Source organism: Pelecanus crispus, chromosome 1 (genome assembly GCF_030463565.1).
Source record: "Pelecanus crispus isolate bPelCri1 chromosome 1, bPelCri1.pri, whole genome shotgun sequence".
Lineage (NCBI taxonomy): Eukaryota > Metazoa > Chordata > Aves > Pelecaniformes > Pelecanidae > Pelecanus > Pelecanus crispus.
The window spans coordinates 137,821,959-137,848,924 of NC_134643.1; the positions used below are offsets into that span (position 1 = coordinate 137,821,959).

The 26,966-nt window shown below is 40.6% G+C and overlaps 1 protein-coding gene across 1 annotated transcript in view; it reads right to left on the minus strand.

The window, feature by feature from the left end:
* Positions 1-26,966, minus strand: part of PHEX (phosphate regulating endopeptidase X-linked) — a 109,068-nt gene that overhangs the window by 23,349 nt on the left and 58,753 nt on the right. Inside the window, exons 13-15 of the mRNA XM_075720467.1 lie at positions 12,911-12,988; positions 11,164-11,267; positions 3,179-3,237 (exon numbers count right to left, since the gene is read on the minus strand). Of these exons, the coding sequence (XP_075576582.1) occupies positions 3,179-3,237; positions 11,164-11,267; positions 12,911-12,988 (241 nt within the window). The remainder of the gene's footprint in view (positions 1-3,178; positions 3,238-11,163; positions 11,268-12,910; positions 12,989-26,966) is intronic.

A 26,966-nucleotide genomic window follows, 5' to 3' on the forward strand; every position in this document is an offset into this window, starting at 1 on the left:
TGTGAGGTAATTTTTCTACTAGTATATCTTTCTACCTTCCAGCAATCAGCAGCAGAGAGACCAGTCCTCCTGGAGCAAGTTTGTATCTGTCTGTTCTTTTGTTCAGAACAGAGCGCCCTCTTTTTCAGATCATCTGCTAATACAGTGACCAGCACAGATTCTCATAACGCACCCCTCCAACTATTCTGGAAGAAGTAATTTGTTCCTACCTCCTTTTCTTATGTCTAATCACTAATTAATTTATGAAATGACATTCTTTCTTGTCCTATGACAACTTCCAGTTAATAGCATCGGGAAAGAATCTCATCAAAAGTGTTCTATGGAAAAAAACATAGTATATAAAGCATACTTGTTTGAATTTCAAAAAAAAACTCTGATAGACTAAGAAAGCATTATTTTTTCCTAAAAAAAAAAAAAAACCCACAACAAAAACACCTAAACCCTGACTCTTCGTCATTATACCATATACTTATTCATTCATGTTGCGGTCACAACCAGTTTTCTTCATAGAGGTGCTAGAATGACTTTTTATGCAGATCCCTCCGGATTCTCTTCTGAAAAAAAGGATTTGATACTTGCCACACCTATTCTTCCTGTGCTAAGGCCACTGTAAGTGATAAGCTGGTTGTCTGGCAATTTCTTGTCTGAGTTCCTTTGACTTACCTGAGAGAATATTATCTGGTCCTTATATTTGCCACAGTTCATTTTATGAATTTCTTCTGAAGTACCTTCTATTGACACTAAATTTGAAACTCTTCCTGGGACCTACCTCCCGTAAGAAAAAGCTCCAGGATAAGAACTTCCCAAACTCTTCCAATGCAAAGAATTATCATTTTTATGCCTTAGAGTGTGTATTTGGAAAAAGGTTTTAATATTAGTTCTTATGCTCTTAGAAAGTTGGTCCTCAAAGTCTTTGTGGACTTACTATGTACTTGCTATATATTCTTTACATTTAACTTGCTAAAGTTCATGCTTATTTCCTATTCTGAAATTACTCTCTTTTGCGGAACTTGTTTTCTGTTAACTGGGCCTTTAAAAAGGCCACAGTTTTTGTAGCATATCACCAGCCCTTACAGAACTTTCTATGGATTATTACTGAAAACATAGCTGCAAAGCAGTAAGGTACTAACCACTGGGTGTGAGATATGCCCAGCAGATACATCACGCAATATGAATATGCATATGCTCACAAACTTCAGTCTCCCTCAGTGCAGTTCTTTCCCGGCAGCATTAATGGGAACTCAGTTGTGATGTGACAAATACTTATCAGCAACTTCAAACCTGGGCATGTTCCCCACACATTTCACAAAGGCCTCTTCCCCTGCAAATCACACTGACCAGCAGTGGAAGACCATTTGTACTGTGCCTTTCTGTGAATCTTCCCTTCTATTGCATATCATTTTTAGGGCACGATTACATTTGTACCTCTCTCTCAGGGAGTAGAAGGTTTTCTTCAGAAAGAGCCACCTAAATTCTTTTCCTCTTAGGAACAGTCCTAAAAGGACAGTGAGCAGCACTATCCAAACTTCAAGGTCAGATACCAGCAGCACTAGAAGGTCAGCAGTTATGATGGAAAATACAATTGCCTCTACACCCACGACTGATTGCTTGTTTGACAGCTCTCTGTTTCATGACACTGTTAGACACAGCGAGTGTGAAATTTAGCTTCAGTGACTCCAGCCTCTTGTTACAGCTTTCTCTAATGTGCCATGGCAGAGAGGCTGAGAGAGCTGAACACTGCTGAAACTTGAAAGGACCCAATATTAAAGATGACATAACAGCGATGGTTCTCATTTTGTGCTGACTGGGCTTCCTCTCTGTTCACACGATATCTGAAGCAGCAGTGGTGGCCAGTGCTTAGTTCAGCAGGAACAGCAGCTGTCATGCTTCATATGTACCTCAGAGCCGTGATCAGCTTCGGGAAGTCTGCCTCAAGTGCTCCCTTGGATGATCAACAAAAATGTGGCTACTTAGTGATGGCAGCCTTCTAATTAAGGTAAAGTGGTCTAGGCCTAGAACTAATTTTAATCAAAAGAACTGCCTAATTACCACACACACTTTACAAATGAGCTCACTTAGACAAAAGAGAATTTAAGTGAGTGGTTTGAAGGCAAAAATTGTTTACAGAAATCAGTAGCGGCAGATACCAGTAGACCCACATTGCCAGTCCTCTGCTGTAACCTCTTCAGTGTGATACATTCATTTTGCTCTTTTCAAAAACTACTTCTCTCCGCCACTAAAAGGGATTCAGGAGAAAAAGGGGGAGTCACTCAGCGATTTTTGACACACCTGTCCTTAGGGTTCAAGACCACAGAGGTTACAGCAGCTGCCTTCCAGACCCTGATGGCACAGAACAAGAAGGCTGATTTAACTTGCAAAGCTAATAAGAGCGAAGTGCCAGGGTAAAGATAACACTGTTGTACACAGAAAGACTGGTATAGACTTTTAAAGCCCGTTAGATATTTTCTATGCAAAGTCCCATTAAAGCAAATGGGCATGAACATCCAAATCCACACACATCTTTGAAAAGCTCAGCTCTTTTACCTCATATGCTTCCAAACCAGGATTTACGCTCTTGAAAAACAACCAGTAACTAAAATTAGCATAAGACAGGTTGTACTGTACATACAAGATAATTTCATCAAACTATACAGGTAAGAATGTTAAGTTAACTGCAGATACTATTCCTTGTCCTTGAAGGTATTGAACAAACCCTCTGGACACCACTTCTTAGGTTTTCTGGTCTATATTACAGTCTCCTCTAGTCACGTTTATCGATACGTATTTTTTAATACTGGAGGACTGAGTTGCTATCACTTAAAGGGTTACTGGATGTTTATGGAGCTATTTTGCTACAGAAAACAGAAGACAGAAACATCAGGCTTTAAAAAAAAGTGATTTAAGCTAACATTTGCAATGGACAGAGTACACACGCAAGCGGTCACTGCAACTCAGCTGACATGGGATAACATGTTAAGCAACAGTAATTCAAGTTTGTGGGAGCCCTTGCTTTTCCAGAACTATCCTCTCACTTAAAATGTCTCACAGCTGAATTACCAGGTTTGAGCTCTTGATTTTCAATAGCAAACACACAAACTGTACAGATATTATCTGAAGCTTGATACATACATTTCCCAAACAGGCACTTTATAAGGAAGCTCAGAAGTCAGATACTCACTGATCTGGTTGGTAGATGCACTATAAAAAGCATTTACAGTAGTTGGGCTTGTAAACCACCTGTAGTAAGAGCAAAAGAAATCATCTGTCAGTACACTTACATGTCTTTATGAATAGAATGAGCAAAGGTAAAAAGTGAACCCGGTGGAAGGAAGCAAAAATGTGAAAGACCTAGGATATGTAAAAGTTTAAGTATTTTTCCACTTCAATACATGCTACCTACACTTTCTAGAACATTGAAATCTATTGTTTAATGGCTTTAAGTGCATACAGTCAATGAATGTTCAACAGGAGCAATTGTTAAGCTTCCTATTGCCTAATCTGTTTTATTTCTAAGTGACTATTGTGCTAGTGAGGTCTTCCATGCTGACAAACTGAAGTTCACCCAACAGAGGCTGGAACACTGATGGCAGCTGTGAAAACTCTCTTAGCTGTCTTTCAACCATGTGTGGAGAAACTCCCTCTTGAAATTAGAGGAGAGCATTTTGAAACAAGTGAAGTGGCTTCAGATGCTTTGCTGAACAACTACTTGAACAATTAGGATGATGTCAGCAACATGGGCAGGGGCTTTCTGGGAACCTAAATTCAAAATAAACAGCTTCACGTTCTTTACCCTACACAATGAACGTGGCTATCAGCGTGCTCATAAACAAATGGACCTCTTGCAAGGCAAAACAAATTTAAAAAGGAATATTAGCATTTATTCTCACAGTTAGATTTCTCATACATGCTGGAGGGAAACCGAGATTTGAATAGCAAATAGGATTTATGAATTTTCTTAGCCTAAGCTCATCTATATTGAGAGTGGTTTCACCCATATGAGTAGAAAATCTCAACTAGTATCAGCAACATGCAAATTCCCTCAGTTGAAACTCTGAGTTCAGTGAGTCCAGGATTTCATTTTATGGTTTTATAAGGAAGAACTGTGTTAAAAGTAATAAAGATGATAAGAATTACTCATTAATTCATAATAAATTAGAAGCAATTCTAGTAAATGTCCAAACAGGAACATCCTGATGTATTTAACTATGCATTACTAGGAAGTTTTGTAAAGCCAAATGAATGCAATGCAATTGCTTTGGAGAATTTCTTTCAAAGAGAAGAGATGGGAGCTGCAAAACAAAGAGTAAGACAAAGGAAGATCTATCAGAACATGGAAAGTATGTGATGTCAGTGACATTCACGTACACAATCTGTGCCTTAAAATAGCACCATCAAATGAATGAGTTATCTGCAGATCCTGACTGTTTTGCTGGCAACTGATGTCCTCATGTAAACCATGCAACAAAGGGGAGAGTTTTAGAATGGCAGCATTCTGTCTTTTATCAATAAATTTATCTGCTTCTCTCATCTTCAAAGCTGAGCAGCTTATTTTACAGTGCAGCAACCAGAAAAACTAACCAATGAAAGCAAAGGGTGATGTCACATAAATATCTTATCCATCTATCACATTATAGGCTCTAATTGCCACAGATAACTCTCCCTGTTTTGTTTACTAGGAGATTCTGGAGGGGAGGAGCAGAGGGAGGTTGTTTTCTGGTGTGTTTTCTGTTTCCTCTATAATAAAGAGATTAAATGTTAGAGGTAATGTAGTGAGATAATGGAAAATTGAAGAAAGAATCCTTATGGTGAGGGGATAAAGAAAAAATTAGGGGGTCTTAATTAACTACATTTCAATTTCATGTTTGTTCACAGCAGCAATCAGCTAAACTGTTTTGAAAGATGTAAGATAGCCACTTGTGCAGTGGGACCTGCTCTCTAGGCTTAGCCATAGCTTTGGAGGACTCTGTCCCTTTTTTGACAAGGAGAGAACCCATCTGAAAGAGACCCATCTGAAACGCTCAACACTTTAATTTAGATTTTACTGTAAGTTTGAACAAAGACATGTAGCGTTGTGACTTCCACCTCACCCTATTGGCTTGTTCTACTTACAACGGCCTTTCTGTTCTCTCAAACAGCAACTTTTAAGCATGAAAAAGGCTTCAGGAACAACAAATCCTCCATTTTTGCAAATCCTTCTTAGAGCGAGTGTCTTACAGGGCCTCTCATTTCCAGTCTCAGGATCAAGGGCCTGAGACAGATAACAGATAGTTCAAAACAGACTAATGTGCTTTGCTCCTCTCCCCATCCTCTTTGCTGCTGCAGCCCCAGGGGCTCACCGCAGCTAGTTCAAGATAGGAACCACCACAAGCAGTGGTTAAAGGGCTCTTCACTGACAAGCAACACCTCTCTAACAGTACAAGTTTGCACCCATTTTTATTAGGTGAGGAGCTAACCAGTGATGCACGTACTTGTCACCACAGCAACACCTCACTCTGCCCAAGAGCAACTGCAAATGCTGCTGCCATTTGGTCTGCAGCTACCGAGGGACGACATCACACTACTGCTGGCCATGCTTTCACACCTATGTAATCATAGACTCGTAGCTTGTAGACTAGCTGCTAAGACTCATCACAAGATCGCCATCCTGAGACTGCTTCTTTCCTCACGATCTACCACTGCAATAACAGAGCCCATCCTGTTTCCTGAGCTTAGTATGATCCAAAGACTGATAGCAGCCTTGATTTTCTCACTGTAAAACTGAACTAAATTCTTTCCAAGTCACTCTTTTATAACGAGGCCTCAAGGATGACCCCGTATGAGGTTTGTTTTTAAGCAGCTAGGAAGATGAGACTTAGCCGTACCGGGGAGTCAGGAAGAACAAGAGTTCTCTAGTGACAAGCAATGCTGAATTTCACATTTGATGTTTAGACACTCAGCAAGGAGCATATTTACACTCCAGCATTTTGTTGTACCATTCTGAGCCACTCTCAAAAAGAGTTAGGAAGCATTTTCCATGAAAGAGCAGAAATAACTAAGACTGCTTTCATTCAGACTAGCAGAACAACTTCACCTCTTATCTGCCATCCTCTTTCAGGGAACTCCTTGGAATGACTGAACCTTCAGTGACAGACCTTAGACATTAAATTACTATATGAAGGTCTGTAATAAATAGCTGTTGCTGTTAAATTTTAAGATGAAGCAAATTTAGAAATAGCTCTCTCATTCCTGTTTGAAGTCAGGTTGCCTGGGCATTTGCAGGTCTGGTTACAATTTCAGTGCATTTGATCTATTAGCAGAAGGATAGAAAAAAACAGAAGGGCATAACAAACTCTAAGCTCTTATTAATTACAAACTAAATTAAAAAAAATCTAGAATTGTTTATACTGTTTCCATTTATTATTAGCATGTGAAGAAGGGACAGCTTTGAATGATGTCCTGTAACATTACCTGCCAATTACTGCAGCACACAAAACCTAATGCTGCGGACTTGACACTTGTAAGTTTGAGATTTCTCTTATAGAAATAAAATCTGAAACCCGCACTGGGCTAGTAAGTGGGGCAGATACTCTCCTAGGTTTGTGTATCTTTAGGCTACAGTTTTTTCTATGATATCTTCCTTTCTGAGTTAAGAGTATAGTGTGCTACATTGCCAGTCATGAAGAGGGGTGACTGGGAACACTTACAATACAGAGAAAATTGTATTAATTTATTTAATTCTCTGCAAAGCATGAACTGAATGCAATTTGTTCTCTCAACTCTTTGAGTTGAAAAAAAATCACTCAGGTGGAGCAGAATTTAGTGTTCAATGTCCCAAGTAAGAATTAAAAAAAAAAAAAAAAATCATATAAGTAAAGAAAATGAACTTGTGAATGTATAATGTACTTAAGCTGTTTAGAAGTGAAAGGCCATACAAAGTTGCTAATGAAGCTGAAATCTGGAAAATCTTTTCCCAAGAAAGGCTATAAAGAAAAACTTCTAAAGGGAAGGCAATCTTCAAGGTGAATTCAAATGTGTATTTCCTTTTCTCATTGTTAGTCTGTTTTACACATTTTCCCGTGTAGAAACAGAGCATTAGCCTCCCAGGCCAGGCTGCCATCTGCCTCCCCTGGGGCTGGGCAAGAAACTGGGAAGGTAAGGCTGGGCCCAGCCTCCAGTGACACATCACTGCTTAAAATGAGGTTCAAAGACCAGGAAAAGGCTCCAGGAGGCTCCTTTCCAGCCTCTCCAGGGCAGGTCCACCCACAGGATTTCTGAGCTCTCCACAGAATCATAGAATTATTTAGGTTGGAAAAGACCTTTAGGATCATCCAGTCCAACCATTAACCTAACACTACCAAGTCCACCACTAAACCAATTAAGGGTAGGGTAGTAATTCCATGTTTCGTGGCTTGGTGGCTGGATTATTTTTTCATGAAAGGAAAAACTAGAAATTATTAAGGTTGGAAAGGACCTCTAAGATCATCAGTCCAACCATCAACCCAACACCACCATGCCCACTAAACCATGTCCCAAAGTGCCATGTCTACATGTTTTTTGAACACCTCCAGGGATGGTGACTCCACCACCTCTCTGGGCAGCCTGTTCCAATGCTTGACCACTCTTTCCATGAAGAAATTTTTCCAGCAGCATTCTCCAACAGACAACAGCCTGCCTAGTGTCTTTCATCGCTGTTTTTCCTTTTTTGCAGAAAGAGCTTTTGCACTGTCTTTAGTGGCATCCAACCCAGCACCTCTCAGAGCTGCCCTCCCCTGTGGTGAAGAAACTGGAATAGGTCCTGGAGGAGACCCAGAAATATTCTCATAGTACATGTCTTCTGTGTCCTTTTATAGGGCTACTAGATGCCTACATCTCCAGTACTGAAAGTTGAGTGAAAAGTGAAGAAAGATTTAGCCAGGTCTAAAAGTCATAGAGGAGATGTCCTGACTTCAAAGGAGAAAGATTTAATAATAATGAAGTGATATGCCCGAGAAGTCCTCTGATCCCCTGCTATTTGCAAGTATGATATCAGCATTAAGAAGCATAGATTCAACCACTGTTAAAAAGGGGTGGGTATGTCTTTATATATGCATACATGTATACACACACGTGTATGTATATATGTATGTATGAAAGCATATGGCTCCATGAATGGGTAAGCAAACAGCACTAAAACCCTGATTCTCCTTTGTCTCTCTCCTTTCCACATGGCCATCACTTCCCCATGCCCTGCTTTTCACTTCCCTCTGCTCTAGTTGTGTCTCACCTAGATTTTTGTAACTGTCTTCATGCCTGGTCCCCTTCCTCCCGCACTCCCCGCTTCCAGCCTCGCCTCCTCCATTCAGCCCTCTTGACCCAACCTGCACTGTTTCATGCATCATATTCCTCAGCTCTTGCCACAAATCCCTTTCGTACGTCTCTCTCCTGATACCTGAGCACTTTTTCTCTTGTTTAATAGAGCCAGCTGTGAAGACAACAGCCATCTCCCCAGCCAGCTGTTAGGATTGCAGCTGGCATCCAAAGCAGGTGTTGAGGACAGCAAGTTGCACCTCCCGCAGCTGCGGTGCCCGTGGGAGAGCCTGGTCCCAGGACCTGCAAAGCAGGCAGCTCTGGCACCCTGGTGCTTTGTCACAGCTTCTTGGTACCAGCTGGGCTGGGTACATCCCCCCATCCATACCCTGAGCAGTGCCTTGCCTGACTTCCTCCATGCTCCTTTTTCCTCTAAGGCAAATAACTGCTAGAGAGGGAGCAGAACAGAGGACAAAGAATTTTGATAATTACTCCTGCTTAGGGGGATATTTTTTCCTCTTTTTAGATTACAAAACTGGTGAATTTCCACTTTGATATCCACATTCCCCCTTGCTTTATCAAACTCCTTTGGTCTTGTACCTGCCAGCTCCTCTGTCTGTCCCCTGATGGTGTTTCCCTGGTGCTTTGAGTGAACCCTAGAATCATAGAATCATAGAATGCTTTGGGTTGGAAGGGACCTTGAGAGATCATCGAGCCCAACCCCCCTGCAGTAAGCAGGGATTGATCCTGTGAACTTGGCGTTATTAGCACCATCATTTTGATTTTCCATTTAGTTGGCTATGCTGAGGAAAGTGAGTCCAGTTTGAAATAATGTTGCTGAGAAACTGGACTGTCTGCTAAATGAATATAGTGTTTTACCTTTTAGGGTTAATATAACTTTACTAGATGGTAACTTATTTCCTTAAACACTCGTTTTTTCATTTAGCAGTCCACAACTTGGACCATCTTATAATGTCTATCTCTAAATATAAATATTATGCTAAAAGCTACTGAACTAGGGAAAAAAAGAAATGAAGCAAACAGAAACAAAACCCCAAGGGTAATTCTCTATTAACAGTGCCACGCTTCAGTGTAGACCAAGTTCTATGAAATATATAAAAGCTTAAAAAAGCAAAAATAGAAAAAGAAAAGAAAGAAAGAAAAAATAGAAGTAAATGCATCAGAAAGCAGTGGAGTCTGCTAGTTAAAATGTGGCAAGTGCTGATATTTTTAGGGCCAGATTTGACATGCCTCAGACTGGTGGGTGGGAGTTATTGATTTATTATAATAAATTTTTAAAAAATTACTGGAGGTGCCAATGACTCTCTGTGCCTTGGTACCCCTCAGCAGACACAGCAAAAGTGGACAGTGTGACACCACTTTCAGATCCCTTTTCTATTGCTGAGCAGGTGCAAAGGCAGAATAATCTCCCAGCAGGAATAATCATGACTGAAGGCTCAGGTGGGTGTTACCCCTAGCTCTGCAGAAGGCAGAGCATATAGCTGTGCTGACAAAGGAAAGAGACTGAAAAACCAAACTGGGATCTCCCAGGCTAGAGTGTGTCCTGTGGGACGACAAGAAGAGCAAGACAAAGGTGATGAGGGGGCTGCTGCTAAGTAGTCCTTGAAATAAGGTGGTAAAGACAAGCATGAGAAAGGGTTCAGTCTTGTAGTGGGCAATCGGGTAAAACCTTCATTTTTTAAGCTTACCCATGTGACAGTTCTCAGATTACAGCCCTTGAGGCATACAGTCAGGGATTACCTGCCAATTAATTTCCTTACGGGGGAGATTTCCCATTATGCCAAGAATCTGCATGGTCTGCGTTAGTGCTGCCCTAATGCTGTTCATGAGGAAGAGGTTGCTGATCACCTTTGCTATAGAGAGGCAAGTGTTATTTCACTGCTCTCATGAAAACTGTTGGTCTGGATAGAATATACTGTCATCATCTAGCCCTGGCATCCAGGGCTGCAGGAAAGCCCATAAAATCATCCCCTGGCATTAACCATTGCAACGTGAGAGAAAGGAGTGACGAGAAGGTAAAATTCACAATTAAAATTAAGCTATAAACGACCCCTCAAAGATATGGGGCCAAATTACAACACACTAACCAGGAACAGCCTGTGCCTGTCCTGCTGACATCCTCTATCTGCCTCACAGACAACACAGAGCCACCACCGAAACAAGGTATGGTTCAGTTTGAGTAGGAATTTCTGGGGCCCTAAGGAAATACCACCACAGGAGCTAAGCAGCACCACCAATTTCAAAGTCTCTGTGTAGAAGGAGTCATTTTTTAAGTAGCATGATTAGACTAATTAAGTTCTGTTTAGGTTTTAATTTGCATTTTAAGGATTTGATTACCCACCAGTAAGAGAAGAGACTGATTCTCTCATGTATTTTATGACAGTATGTGACACAGTCTGCACTCTCATGTTTACAAATAAATAAAAATAACATATGTAAATTAAATTATGTTTTATTCCATATCACTGCTATCAACAGCAGGAAACTAACAATGCTGATTGCTATTACTAATAATAACATTATCTCTTACTGATAGTTCCATTCTTAGAAAATTTATTTCATAAATCCCTGCTGTACCATTCCAAATTCTAACTGTGACCAAGAGACATAATCCATTTTTAATTGAGATTCAATTACCCCTTTTTTCATTAAATTAAGTTTAAGCTGCAAGCATATGACTACTGTGCAGGGAATACCTAGAGCTTACCAAAAAAAATATCCACAGGAGTTTCTGAATAACGGGGGGGTTTGCCCATAGGCTTTTTGTATCATATGTGCGTTATATGTAATTTTATTAAAACATAAATTGTATAAATTAAATAATAGAAAATAAAATATCGTTAGAAGATTATGTAAATTTGCCTTTTGTCTACTCACTCTGTTTTTGGAACTTCTTTTCTAAGCCAGTAGAAATCAGATTGGGCTGCATATTTGCGAGTTTGCAACACATTGCTGAAATAGTCACTTTCAGTAAACTTCAGCTGTATAGATAAAGCACAGACATTTTTAAAGCATGTCCAAGGAAACAAAAGCTGACATAAAACTAGCACAACTTTTATTTTAAATGAGATAATCACCTAATTTTTTAGCCATTGTCAAAGCAAGTGAAGTTTTCACACTTGGTAGGAAGAATAAATACTTTGTGAGCTTAGTTAAAAAAACAGTGTCTGAACAAATCAACACAAGGGACTAGAACATTGAAAAAGCTCTTCCCTGTGCAGAGAACAACTGAGGAAATCAGTACCCAACGATGAATTGCAGACTGCATGTTTCTAAGGCTGTTATCCAGGCAGACTCTTTTATACAAAGAAGTAGGTCTACTTTCATTTTTAAAAGTGCATTTTAAAACCACTTTCAAAAATGTAACAAAGCCCCTTTTTTCAGTTTCTTTTGCACTTTATTACAAATACTTTGTACTCTGTACCTTCCAAGGGTTCTGCCACTGCTTTCTTACTGTTTCTCGCATTAAATGCTTAAAGACATAAGGCTCCATGCTTCCATAAGCCTCCAAATCTAATAACCCTCACACACACACACACACACAACTAACCATGCAAGAAAAAGGGATGTTAATATTTTATAAATCCAGCTGATATCCCTGTCACCAGTTTCAAGCAATTCTACAGCTTTTGAGGAAGTTATACTTCAGATTTAAACTATGGTTTTGCAACCGTGATTAACAAGTGTTTTTCACTAGACATTACCACTTATCTGGGCAAGGAATTCCATACACTGAGTGGTAATTTGGTCACATCCTCCATCTCATTACACTGCCTTCACAGCACCATCCCACCCTACTCTTTCCAGGAACAAGGAAGAGGCTTGCAGAGTTAGTTCTTCAAAGTTTTCTCAATAAATTATGCCTCTCTTTAGTGTTCTTTCACATTCTCTGGCAAAGACGACTATCACTCTTGTATTTTGCCAGTTCAGGATTAATTTTGTGATTCTATTTTGCCTGTGACTTTCAGTTATACAATTAATCACATGCGTGCCACAGTTACCCCTTTGGAAAATGGTAAAATATATTATCTTCATCATCTGCCTTCCTGCTTTAGTTAGGCTGAGCAGATACTGGGTCAGGAAGGAGTCCTCCCCACAGTGTCCTTGTCCAGCAGCCAGCATGGTAAGCTTATACATTGGTTAGGACCTCTAGGCACGATTGTAACCAACAAGCATAAATAAATTCATAGCCTGGAGAGGTGGGGACAGCCTATATAAGGCACCATAAATTGTGATATTCTGAGGAAAAATGCATTAGTATTTTTGAAGACTGTTACTTTGAGGAGAAATGTTTTTTTTTTGTTTTGTTTCATTTCTATAGCTGAATGCAAAATTTATGCCAGCGTATATTTAACCTTTAAAATGCTTAATAGCAGGAGGGTTCTTTGTTCCCAGGCAAATTTTACTCCCAGCAGGCCTCATGGTCATCTCGCTTAGACACACTGGCATTGAAAATTTAGACATGGGAGCTAGCATACTTAATTCAACATCTAAAAATAACCAGGCAAGCAGAACTCCAGATGCATGCCAAACAAAAGAAGAGCTTTGATTCTCAGCAGCACTAAAACAGAGCAAAGAATGGCTGCAATAAGTAAAAGAAGAAAGCTGCAAGTCTGACACTTACCGTTTTGATGTCTTCATTAATATATGTGTCATTCATTATAAACTGAGGGTAACCCACTTTTGCCATAACTGTTTTTGCCTTTGAAAAGAAAAAAAGGGAAAAAAAGTATTAGCAGATATAACCATTTCTCAGCATATGGCCTTTTATTTTTTTTTCCCATTCTATTTCCACTTTGTATTATTGTGCCTCCCTGAAGGCATCCTAATTTAACTTCAAACCAACTTGCTTACAAGGTAAACTTGGTGTCACACATGAGCTTTGCATCACAAAATGGAGGGTCCAGGTTCTGTTGTCAGATTATCACAGTGGGTCTGTTGTCACCTGCAGAGCTTTTGCAGACTTACAGCAATGTGTTTGAGCGCAAAATCTTAACAGCTGATTTTCCCTACTGGTTTTTGTGTTAATCAGATGGCCAAATGCCTGTTTTTACAACGTTTTCCAAAAGATGGCAGGAAATGGCCTGTTTTGCTATGGCACAGTAGCTGGTACACATCCAACCGTTAAAAAAGATTTGATACACAGATACAGATGAACCTGTGTCCCAGCAAGTGCAGACTGGCATATTTCCACTGAGGGTCACTTCCATTTACACCTGAGGATGGGTGCACACTTTTCTGAAGGACAATGTATTTCCGAAAACCACGTGGCTAATCTTTGTTTCATTCTCCACTTTCATCCCTCTACTTTGCAGTCTATGCACTTTCCCTAACATCAGGAAAGGTGTTAAAATAAGACATTTCACTTTCATTAACTTTGGGTTTTTTCCTCTTTCAGTCGTGACTTGGTCCCAGTGTTTATGTGCAATCTGTGTAAACATTCTGGTGTGAAGTGATAACAGCTGTAGGTGAGTACTCCCACTTCGTAAATCATGGCATAAGTATATAAACAGCCTTAGTAATGTCCTCACAAAAACACCAGCAGGCTGCCCAGCCACCCAGAATCTCTGTGGAAACAACGTGTCTCCAGAAGCAAAGCAGAAGGATACAAAAGGATAAGGCTACATATCAAGAAGTGGAATATGACAAGTCCATAGAATAAATCTAAAGCCATGATGGACTAGGGTAACACAAAGCTTTCACTTTGTATGTTTTCAGGATACTGAATGTAATTTCTCCTTAAGTATTTGGAATTCCCCCCCCCTCTTCTGGAAATTTGTTCTTCAAACTCCAATGTTTAAATTCAAGTGAATATTGCAAGACATGAAATGCAATAAATAGATTGGCCTTTAACCACCTGCAGCCATACCAATCCTGCATTCTGCTCTCTGCGAGCAGAGCCCAGACCTTTCTCAGGGCCCACTGACTTCTACTTCCCTCTTGCTACGTGGGGTGGCTGTTCAGGGGAAGATTCCCCTTTCTCCACAATGAAATCCTTGCCCCCTTCTTCCCCTCCACAGTGTCTCAATACAACAGGGCCTCCTATGACCGCAAGAATTAGAAACCTCTATTTCACAACTATAAGAAGGAAGCTGATGGAGGACTCCCTTTGTTTAACCAAAATTATTTTGTCTCCTCTTTTATTTTTTCAAGAAGAAAGGCCTCTTTGCTTCTTCAAACTCCTTCAATTTCTCAATCTCATTTCCAACCCAAAGTCATAATCCCCCATTTGTGACATCACAATTAGTTGCAGTTGAGATAATTAAGATGTCACAAACAGAAGATTACAACTTCAGGTAGGAAATTAGCAGCAGGAGCAGATGAACTCTTAAGCAAGAAAGATCCCATTGTCATGCAAATATCCGTAGTGATAAAAAAAACAATGGAAGACAAATGCTGAACAGGAAATATGAAATGAGCCAAATTAACTCTCAGCAGAATGTTTTCTCATTTTCCCAGAAGGCAGAGCAGCCTTTGAAGATATTTTAAATGCTGGGGGGGGGGGGGGAAATAAAAAGCAGGGAGTGGTGGGAGCACAGTTCATCTGAAAGTTTGTATATATTCTATGATTCTATATTCAAAAGTGTCTATTTTTTTTCCTGGTGGTGTTGTCAGGTCCAGCTGACTGAACTTTGCAAGGAACTGGAAAATTTCCATTTTCCATTTCAAATGTTTCAATCCTAGTTGTTATATTAGTCTGGAAAAAGCAAAGTACAAAACTCATCAGTTTTACTTTTTACTAAGTCAGCTGCTTAAACAAGTTCAGTTAACCTTGAATGTTCTGCATGTGTTCTGGAGTACCCATCTGAATCACTTACAGTAGCCTCTGTGTTGAATCTACTTAATTGAGCCCCTTAGTACTTTGATTAAACAGATTTAATTTAAAAACGAACTTACATGATGAAGACTAAACTCTTTAGAAACAATTTATAGTGCAACTTTGCAAAAAACAGTGGCTTTTAAAGACAAAGTAAGGATTAACTGTGTCAAGTACACTGTCATTTCACCAATGATTTAGCCAGTACAATGTCGATTAAAAGTTGTTGATCATGTTTTGGTACATAAAAGAACAGTTTTGGCTTTGAGCTACATTATATCCTTTAAAAACACTCAATTTCTAGAATGCCTTAGCCAGTACGATGTCAATCAAAAATGTTGATCATGTTTTGGTACATAAAAGAACAGTTTTGGCTTTGAGCTATATTATATCCTTTAAAAACACTCAATTTCTAGAATGCCTTCCAAATAAAAGCAAATAAATTCACACCTCGCTGGCTGTAAATGCAGAGAAGTATGAAGCCAGCCTAGATCTGGCAGCGCTTCTTTGCTGAAAGAAGCAGAGATGGGCCCTGCCTTCGAACCCATGGTGCTAGTTGTCTGGTTGTGACCACAATATGTCTATCTCCACTGCATGGACATCTTGGAGTCTTTGTGGAATACAGAATCATAGAATAGTTTGGGTTGGAAGGGACTTTAAAAGGTCATCTGGTCCAACCCCCCCTGCAATGAGCAGGGACAGCTTTAACTAGATCAGGTTGCTCAGAGCCCCATCCAACCTGACCTTGAATGTTTCCAGGGATGGGGCATCTACCACCTCTCTGGACAACCTGTTCCAGTGTGTCACCACCCTCATTAAAACAAATATCTGCCACATCAGTCTCTTCTTCCACAGCAGCCCACTGAGAGCGGCAGCTTGGAACTGCCATGTTTTGGCCCTTTTAGACCCCATTCCTTAACCAAACATCTCCAAGGGTGAGGATGATTCCTCCAGGCTCCTTAATAATCGGTCTGACTTAGGTTGACCTAAATATCATATATAATCTTAAAATGTCATATGTAATCATATAATTAATATTTAACATTCATTTTATATTTTAGTGATGCTTAAGTCCTTTAGTCTTGTCATGGCCCTGATGCATTAGAAAAGGAAGATGGGAAGAGTTCTCCCAACCAGACTACCTCAGGAGAGCTGGGCTCACTTGTCAGGTCACACATACTCTTGCTTTTTGTCTTTGACAATTGATGTGAGCTTAAGATTTCCATGTACAAGGAAAAAATGTTCAGGCATTACTGAAATATTTTGTTACAAAACCTATACAAAACCCTAGGAAATAATAATTTGTCTCAAAGAGTTTTTTGAAAGTAAATTCAAAAGGTAATGCTGCTCCTAGTACTTTGATATTTTATCAATGGCTAAAGCAGTCTTTATTTTGTAAGAGATAGATAGATAGATAGATATGAAATATGGGGGGGTTTGCATCTGTTACTTAGAAGTTTTTACCACAGTCTGTGTGTTTTAGAAGTCTGAGCAAGACACACAGACAGCTATATACTCTGTAATGACTAAACTCTAAGGTAGACCTTACTAGCACTGTGTAGACCTTACTACCACTATAATTCCAATGCCGTCTTAAATGTTCAACCAGTCATGTAAGCTAACAGATTCAGAAAAGTACACACTTTGTTACTACACCACCAAGTTAATTTGTTGTTAGAAAACATAGGTACATGCTTAAACACCATTACAAAGCTTCCGGACCATCTAAAATCACAACAGAACAACATCCTTCAGGACCCTTTTTGAGAACATCTAGAGCAAGGGCTGATGGAGAGCAAACTGGTACAAGGTTGCCATGTGCAATCCACATCTCACTATACAGCTTCTCCCAGAAAAAGAATGTGTCTTAAATTGGTCCTAATGGTATGCATGACATGGCCAAAAATTTAGAGATGTGCCATGCTCCCCTGAGATCCTACCAAGCTAGTGGCCCAGGGCCACCTTATCTCCACTGTGTAACACATACTGGTGTGGGAGGAACAGAGGAATAAGCTTGCTTGATCTGAAGGACAAAATGCATCTCTCTTTTTGAAGGGCCACGTCCAGCATCCTGACTCCAGCCTGGGATGAGGTCCAGGCCCATACAGCCCACGCAGGCACTTAGGGAAAGAAGCGTGAGTGGCAGGCCAGAAGGCTGTGGCACACCAATAGGTTGCTTGATGCTGGCAGTGAAGGACATGTGGCACCTGGTGGAGGGGACTGTTTCCTATAGCCAAACGAAAACCCATGAGAGGACACAAGAAGCCCTCTGTGGTCCCTGGGAATCCCTCCAACTTGGATTTCTCCCAGAGCCTTTGCATCAGGTCCAAGCCTGTTCAGATGAGTCTAGCTGTCCCAGTTTCAGCTGGGATAGAGTTAATTTTCTTCCTAGTAGCTGGCATAGTGCTGTGTTTTGGATTTAGGGTGAGAATAGTGTTGATAACACACTGTTGTTTTAGTTGTTGCTGAGCAGTGCTTACACTAAGCCAAGGACTTTTCAGCTTCTCATACTGCCTTCCAGTGAGGAGGCTGGAGGTGCACAAGAAGCTAGGAGGGGGTACAGCCAGGACAGCTAACCCAAAGCAGCCCAAGGGGTATTCCACACCATATGATGTCATGCTGAACAAAAAAAATGGCGGGAGTTGGCCAGGGGGCATGGCTGCTGCTCGGGAACTGGCTGGGCACCAGTGAGTGGGTGGTGAGCAATTGCACTGTGCATCACCTATTTTGTATATTCTTTTATTTTTTTTTTTTTTTTTACCCTTCCTTTTCTGTCCTATTAAATTGTCTTTATCTCAACCCACGAGTTTTACCTTTTTTCCGATTCCCTCCCCCATCCCACTGTGGGGGAGTGAGTGAACAGCCATATGGTGTTTAGCTGCCTGCCGGGTTAAACCACAACACCAGCACACAGCCCAATTTATTTACACAACAGACAAGTTAGAAAGCATTGTATTAAGAGCAGGTTCCTAAATTTGCATGTTGGAAGTCTCTTGCTTCCTTGGCTATCTTTTCTGTTCACTTGAGTAATATTTAACAGCAATTCAAAGACTCCTTATTCATACAGCACAAGAAAGTGGAAAACTCTTCTACAACTGTCTTGCTCTTTGATAATGAAGTCAGTATTTTCCCCTTGATAAGATGAAAATTATGTTTAAGAGACCAGCCTTCCAGGAGGCATGCACACACACAGGGGGAAAGCAAATGAAATGTGACAAATGTTCAGGAACCAACCATGTGGTAACTGCACATGAATCTGCTGTAAACGCACCATGCACAACTTTTTATGGTTTAAAGGCTCATTTAATTCCTATCTCTAGTTTGCATATTAAATAACCACGTGTACAGGAAGAAAAGGGGCAGTGGGGTATTTCCCCTAGCTATCGTTAAGTACTCAGCCTGCCTTAGGCTGTCAGGTAAATTAAGAAAACTCTCTGCAGGCTTCCAATCCTGCCATTGAAAGCAAGAGGCTCTTGCAGGGGGTAATGCAGAGCAGCAGCATGCTTTAACGTCACGATAACTGTTTTCTATCCCAGCAGCCAGAGAGCAGGCTCCAAGGCAGAGGACCAGGAGTGGGACTACTCCCTCTGCTGCTGATTACACAAGGAAGTTTCCCCACTGACTTCAACACAGTCAGGATTTTATCATCAGCGTGTCTTTGTGTCGCGATGAGAGCATTGCAAGTCAGTTTACTACAGAGACAAAATAATAAATGACCTTTCACTCTTGACTTAACAACTTGCCAATGTAGGACCACAAACGTGCCTTTCAATGCTACAAAGCATCCCAGTTTCCAGTCTAGACAAATTCTCACTTGGCAACCAAACTGGGCATGTGAGCCTTCTGAGAAACTTTTTTGCCCATCAGAGTATGACTGGATATTTTGTAGGCCTGCTAGCAATACCAAGTAGTGACATATTGTCCTTACTGTAAAAAAACAAAACAAAACATGTATCTCACCCTGACAAAGTTTTATGAGTCTGACACAGATCTTCTGTGTAACAACTTGACTCACAAAAACTTTGTGAAGATCATTTTCAAGCTTCTAAAAATATAAAAAATTAATACAATTACAGTTCACTGAAAAATTAGCATGAAATACATTCTGAAAGCTAAAATCATTCACGGCAAAGTAATGTTCCATTTAATTACAAAGATTAAGTCAGCCTTTATGTACGTGTCTGGTCTTTTCATTTTTCATTGAAAACAGATGATTCAAGAGCCATCTGGTAAAATTGCTGCATAAATACCACTGCATCTATTTAGGTTTTACGTATAGAAAAACTAGGAAAATAAAGTGATGGATCCTGATAAGACACAGAAAAGTTCCATCACAGGGCTAAAGCCCAGTCTTACAGATATCAGTAGGAAGTGACCCACTGACCTGAGTGGGAGATGGACTGGGCCCATGTTAATGATGTGTTTTATTTCCTATGCAGGGGCCACATGAAATGTCAGGGATTTGCACATCATCAGCTGCAATCAAAAGTGCAGTGACAACTCAAACACAAACATTTGGCCTGAAATGATAATTTTTAAGAGTACTTGATCTGCAGTAAACTGGCTATGATCCATACTCCAGACTATAGCTAATCACCCAACTATTTATTTTTAAACTTTGACTTTAACTTTCCTTTTACATTGGCATATCACAACAATACAACTGTGTAGACTTTTCAAGATTTTTCAGAGCTAGACTTTCATTTAATAATATTTCACATACCACCACCTCACACTGCACCATAACCTTCCCCTCCATATTTCAATAATTGTTCTGAAATGTTCTACATCAATCAACTATGAAGATGGAAAATACAGCTATTGATCCATTCTTGTAATAGCTTGAGCCCAGGGGTTAAAAAAACCAACAACAAAAAAATCAAGTCACTTATGTGAATAATCACACCCATGAAGTACATATAAAATTGTTGTCAGTTAAATACACACTGTGGTTTCAGAAGTAGCTGAGTCCATTTCACAGCTTTGTGCTGCCAAATGAAAAAAAAAAAATGCCCTAGTCCTCACTCTTCTCCCTTGCTCCTCCCATCTCTGTTCATACTTCTGCCCATGCTGCCTGCACCCACAATCTCCAGGAGCTGCCTCAGCTCCTTGCCACATCTTTCTGGGAAATTGCTTAGCTCACTAACGTAGCAGAAATCTATCCAAGTTTTTCTGCAGATGATTTGCTGCCAGATCAGTGAGCTGAATCACTCACTACATGGAGAGACCCAGCCAGTGCTGGAACTAGCACAAGATAAGTGCTGGGAACACATAATGTGGGAAAGTGGAGAAGGAACAGCAAATGGATTATGTGTTACATCAGTTTACTCCTTTCTCTGAATCGTCTTTTGAAACCAAAGCCTCACTCAAACAAAACTTCCCAACAAGAAAATACTATGTAGTACACCTATAAAGGGACCTTCCTACAAAGGGGCCATGCATTACCTTCCTAGGAAAAGGAGGGGAAAAAGAGACAAAAAATTTTCTAAGCAAACTGTTAGTTGAGATTATATGTTTAGCCTTAATATCCATTAGATATCAAGATAATATTATTATTACTAACCATAAAGCTGCAAGCACCTAAAGGTTTAGTAGGACTGCCATGCACAGAAGAGAGTCAGAAAAAGCAACAATGTACATTGGTGCCACTCTTTCCTGTCCTAAATCCCTTTTGCTTCTCACTCTCTGGAAGACAAAGACTCAATCATTGGTTTGAGCACTGTGATGGTAATTTCACTGGAATTAATTTTTCAGCTTAAACTAATCCTGCATTATTTTTTTTTTAGCAAAACTGAACTAAATCACAGAAAACCTGAAATATTCTTACTTATATAAAAATACAAATTCGCTGTGATATTTTCACAAGCATAACTCTTTAGTTTAATGCAGCCTATAAATAATAGACCTACTTATATTTTCTCCTACCAGCTTGGTTCCAAATTCATTCTGCTGCCAGCAACACTTTAATTTTGCTAAGAAAAAGAATTCCTTTGTCCATTTTATTTTAATTTCATTTTCCATTTGTAATGGAACTGTATGACAGTTATCAAGATTCCATTATTTTATACATAGAATATTATATATGACAGACATAACTGCTGTCTTTCATGAACAGAACCACAGCTCTGTAAATTAAACACATGTCTTCATGGCACAGCAAAAATCTTCCTCTGTGATTATATGACACATAAATGCACTTATACAGCAGACCAGCACAACTGAGTACCTGGGAAAGATATATTTAACATCTAACCATCACTGTCCAAAGCTCCTCAGCCAGTTTTAAGGGCCTCTGGGTTCTCAGTGGAGCTGGGATCATGCCTGCAGACCAGAAGGAAGGATGGTGCACACATATGCAAACTGACTCAGCCCATACTAGGTCCAGCTATGGCATCACATCACCACACCAGCAGCGGCAGGTCCACTCCAGCATGGGGATTTCTCCACTGGATTCCCCTCTACACGTACCTGTGGATCACTTAGGGCATGACTGCGCTGGGGTGTGTGCGGACAGGTAGGCGCTCCTCCAGCTGCACTTCAAAAAAGCCAGAAGCAAGTGTTGTGGTCTGAAGGCACAGACCATCATTAGTATCATGCTGGCATATATATGCCCTGTGGTATATGCTGCTAAGCTGCCTTTGACACAGCTCTGATAGCTCATGCACCTGAGTTAAGCTTAGACACATCCTTAGCACTTTAGAAGGCTGCACTTCCTCATGCCTTTATTTTCAGGCAATGCTCTATGTTTTCCAATACAATTGTTTCTCAAAACAAAAAACCAAAACCAAAAAAAACCCCAAACAACCAAACAAAAACCTCCCCACAACTCAAAATTCTCTTTATCTGTCTTTTGCAATTACACTAGATATCCTTACCCAACAAATTTTGCACCAGAATTCTAAGGATTTGCAATGACACAAAGAAAAATCCACCTTCAACTGGCCTTTAGCATGCTAGTGAGCTGCAGAAATTATTATGTTGCATTTTTTGTTGAAACTCCTTCCTGGACTCATTTCACTGCTCACCGCCAAAGCTCCTCATCAGTTGACCCATACTCCCACTGTCATGCCACTTCTTGCTGGAAGCACACCCACCTTGCTGTAAAATCTCTTCTGCTGTTTTTGTTTTAGCTCTGGTTTAGTGCAGCTAGCAGGTTTAACCAAAACCACTGCGCTGACAAAATAAAAGTCCCCAAGGACCCCAAAATCCCGGTGTGCTGAAGAAATCTCAGGCACCAAACACTGTAACACTCTGTGAGAGGGGCAGCCTCAGGGACCAGGGAAGGGCAAGCAACCTCTCTCCCCATCACAGCTGAGTTACCACAGAGTTTCTTTTGGCAGTTTTATGCAAAACTCTGAATAACCTGTTCCAGAGAAGGACAACTTCTGACCTCAGCCTCTGCTTGCATCAGTTTATATTCATTTAACTTTTTCAAGGTTACCTTTGCTTAAGCAAAGGTTGCAGAGCATTTTTTTTACTTTTAATGAATAGAATGTGACAAATTCTCTTTTCATTTCTAGCCAGAAGTGAGCCTCAGACTGTCTAGATACAGCTGAGACCAGACAATGGCAGAGACTCATTCTTACACTACTCTAAAACTGAAATAGGGACTGAGGACATAAACAAAAGCATTACTTGGCTCAGGACTTGCAGGTTTTCTTTCTAGGGGGAAATTCCTTTTGCTTGAACAGGGACGCCAACCAGCAGCTTACCAGTAAGCATGTCCCTGTCAGTTGTCCATGCCTTATAATACATGGGGGGAAAGCAGATGCATACATAGACAAAAACGCAGGCTGCAGAACACAGAAAAAACATATACAGGAAATGCTCTACTTTCTACTCAAGACCAAATCCCTCTCTATTCCAAATCTTTACATATTTTTATTTTTAAATAAATTATTTATATATGTGTTTATTTTCACATTGATGGAACTCACCACTTACCCAGAAAACTGAGCACAAGACACCTCACAGCTCCCTCACAAAGGAGGGCAGCTGAGGAAGCCTTTATTCTTGGGCACAGTGTCCTGGCTTCTGAAAGGCCACTAAAGGAGCAAATTCCTGAGTCTGATGACCTCCTTGTGTTAAAGGTCCTTTAAAAGTAAACTCCAGCAATACCAGTACCTGAAGCCATTTAAATATTTCACAACTTTGTTTCAGACCTCCTTGACTAGTACAATACCTGAGCAAGTTAAAGTGCTGCTAAGGCTCCTGGTCCTGGACAGCTCGGTGCCCAAAGCTGAGGGTCCATGCCAGAGCCCCAGCCCATGGCCCTGCATTGCCCTGCTTCCTGGCTGCTTGCAGTGAGCAGGCAGCCTTCCTCTCTGTGGCTCAGGCAGGCTTATGCAGGACATGGAGAATACCACAGCCAGGAAATGCACATTCACTGGAAATAAAGAGAGAATACAAGTAGCTACCTGAGCACACCCTTGTAGGCTCCTCCTCCGTACAGAGAATGGGTCTCCCATACCTCAATATCTTTTACGGTTGAGCTGGGGGTCTATATCTTTGTAACTTTTCTCTACAGAAGGTAGTTTTATTTGGCAAAACAACACAGATAATGAAAGTTGAAGCTGAAACTGCCCGAGATTTCCAGGGACAGTAGAAGACTTCCTGCTCTTTGGAAGAATGAATCTGTCCTTGAGCATACCAATGCTTTCATGTTGCACTTCTGCCACAAAAGCTTCAGATCACCCCAGGCCCTAAGCATCTGCAGGTGTGTCCATCCATCTGTCTCCCTCATACTTGAAGCATGAGATTTGTCACAAGTGTTTTGATGTCACACACCCATTCTGGCCTTATGGAGTCATGGTGGAGTCTGAAAAATGACAGCTGCAAGATCGGGGTTAAATACAATTTCCTCTCCCTTCACCTGTTTTCCACTACCTGTTTGCACAGCGCTCAGGTTATTAATGGAACTGACATCCCTGCACAACCAAGTGAGCAGTAGCAGCAGCCAGATAACAAGCTGACAGCAGAGATCTAACCCCAGAGATAAGAGATAAGCAAACATGCCAGGGCTATTAGTTTCAACTCTGGCCAATGGAGAAGAACATTTCCTGTGGTTACCGAACAGGAAAGCCCAGTCCTCCTGAGAAGGTTAAATTAAATTCAGGATGTGAGAGAGATTATTCTTTGAGTTCAAAAATTAAAGTTTATGATGGGCAATAAACATTTTACTTTTTAAAAAAAAAAGAAAAGAAAAAGTGCTGTTGATCTGATGGAAAGCGAAGACCTATTTTTATTCAGAGGACAGTGTGGAACACTTCTATACTAGAAGGAAAGTACCTTGCATTCTCTGTATTTTCCAGGTCAAAAATGTTATCCTAAACATTGGCATTTTCCAATCAGCTATCTCAGGCATGGTGTGAGAATGGTAGCCTCAAAGTCCTGACCAAATTCCAAACTATGTAAGTAGAGCAAACTTTTCAAATTCCCTACATAATTTCCGAGCTGCATAGCATCTACTTCACTTCCTGCTTCCTATGGAGCTGTCCCCTTCTCTTCACATGTCCATGCACAGGGTAGGATAACGATGAGTTACACCATGAAGATAAGCTGCTGGTGGTACATTTAATGCCCAAGGGAACTGTAGACATGTAGGAAAAGAGTTAAAATGTGACTCTGCCTCTTCTGAACTCCAGCCCATGTTTCAACTTTATCAGGAGACTTGCTCATTGCTCCCTGCGATGCAATTGCTACAATACAGGCAGGACCTTAAATTTTTGCATCCAAGCACTAGCCCAGACAGAGACTACCCTAATTTCAGAAAGTTCACTTCCACAAAGGAAAAGTGTGGCCAAGGTTCAGTTGGCACTAAGCAGAAGTATGCTTTCTGGTTTAGAAATGACAAGGTTGTTTCAAGAAGGTCTGAATAAAACTTTCTAGTAAAACCAGTACATTTAGAAGTCAGCAGTCACCCCCATTGGCTTTTGAACAGCAATGAAGTGCCTAAATGCAATTAGAGCCTTTGGAAATTTTTCCCTCTTTTCATAGTTCTTCTGAAGCAAGTCTGGCAGCTTCTCTTAGTGTTCTGAAGCAGTCTTACACTTTGTGAAGTTCTCTGAGATCCTTGAAACAAAGATGTAAAGTCATCTTAAAAGAACCAGTAAAAGGTGTCTTGGGATCTTCAGTTTTGAAACTCTATCCCCCCCTTTTATGAAGTGATGTTCTGTTGGTCTTGTGCTGGCCTTCATACCAGCAAGAGCCCACCAGAGATGTGGGAGGTGTTGAGACTCAGGGCTAGTTTCTCTGTCATATTTTTGCATTGTTTTACATAGGATGGGTCCACAGACCCCACAAGGCACAAAAGGTATTTTTTCTTTTTGCAGAGCTGGGTGCCAATTCTCAAGATTGGATGCTTTTTCATCTTTGTGAAAAATTAGCATGGCATTAAGCAAGATTAATTTCAGCTCCTGAAGCTGTAGTGTCTGGCCTTTTTGTCTGGGTATGCCTCAGATCTTAATGAAAAGTTATTTTTCAGAACTGTATCTAGTGCACGCCCTGGACAGTCTATTTAACAAATGCAAGAGGCTCCATACTCCCTGGATGTATTGCTGTGCCAGGGTTATATGTAAGCAGGAGTGGGCATGAGAAAAGAACAGACCATGCTGATTCTCTGGTTTCCCCACTGTAAGAATGTAGGGGAAGAAGGTGACATTTTCCAGACAAGCAAAAGGAGATGCTTTCTCATACAGAGCAGAGTGAGGCAGTGGAACTCATTGCCATGGGAAGCTGTGCATGATAAAAATTGTGAGTTCAAAAAGTTATTAGACAAAATCACAACAGAAAAATATGAATAAATACAAAGACACCACTTCTGGCTCAGCAAGCAACTGAGCTGCAGACTGTCAGAGGCCAGGAGAGGATAGCGGGAATGTATCCCTTTATGCTTGCCCCGTCCTTCTGTTCATCTCTAAACATCTGCTACTGTTTGGCCACTGCCCGAGCCAGACATTGGACCCCTGGTCTGAGCACTATGGCTGTCATGTTCGTAGTGAAATCACCCAAATGTGAAGAGAGAGAGACCACAGAGAACTGGGAAAGATGGCAGGGACTCAGCTAATTGACTGGAGGGCTGAATACAGCCGGTAAGTTCCAGCTGAGCAGCGAATGGCTTCAGAGGGATAACCCATGGACACCTACCTCATTTAAAGTACCTACACTTTGTTAAATCGGGGCTTATACAGATGGCTCTTGATTTCCTAAGGGCTATTGGCCTAAATTATACTGCGTTATCTAGGGAGGTTCGCTGTAGCTCTCTGAAGCAGCAGAACAAACTCTGTAGGCTTAACAAAGGTACCTAACACTGCCTGAGACAGACACCTATGGCTAGACACTGTCCTTATATTTTCCTGTGGTCCTCTTGCCTCAAGTCCTCAGACTCAGAGAGATGTGGAGAAAACAAATGTTGCGTATACAGCTTCCTTAGAGAGAAATAACGCCAAGCAGCAGGCAAGTTCAGTAGGCAAAAAATGATTGCACAGTGACCTTGGGATTTGTGCTCCGTGACCTAAAGAGGTTAATAATGTTACAGAAAAATCTTATTAGAGGAAAAACAAGCTTTTTTTGGCTTATCATCCATGCTTTAAAAATAGTATTGCAAAGCAAAAAAAAAAAGAAAAAAAACCCTTCCTACAATACAGGCTATTTTACAGGAGATCTGCAAACTTTCAGAAAACAGGCTTTTGTGTAAAAGTCCCTTTTTCAAGCCTCCAGTTAAACCCAAGCACAAAAGGCATTTCAGGACGGAAAAAAGTGACTAATAAAATAACAACTCCTGCCCAGGAAAGGGAATAATTTTACATCTCAGTGATGATCTTCCACTGAATTATCCTTTGAAGAGCAGCAGCAATAAATTACC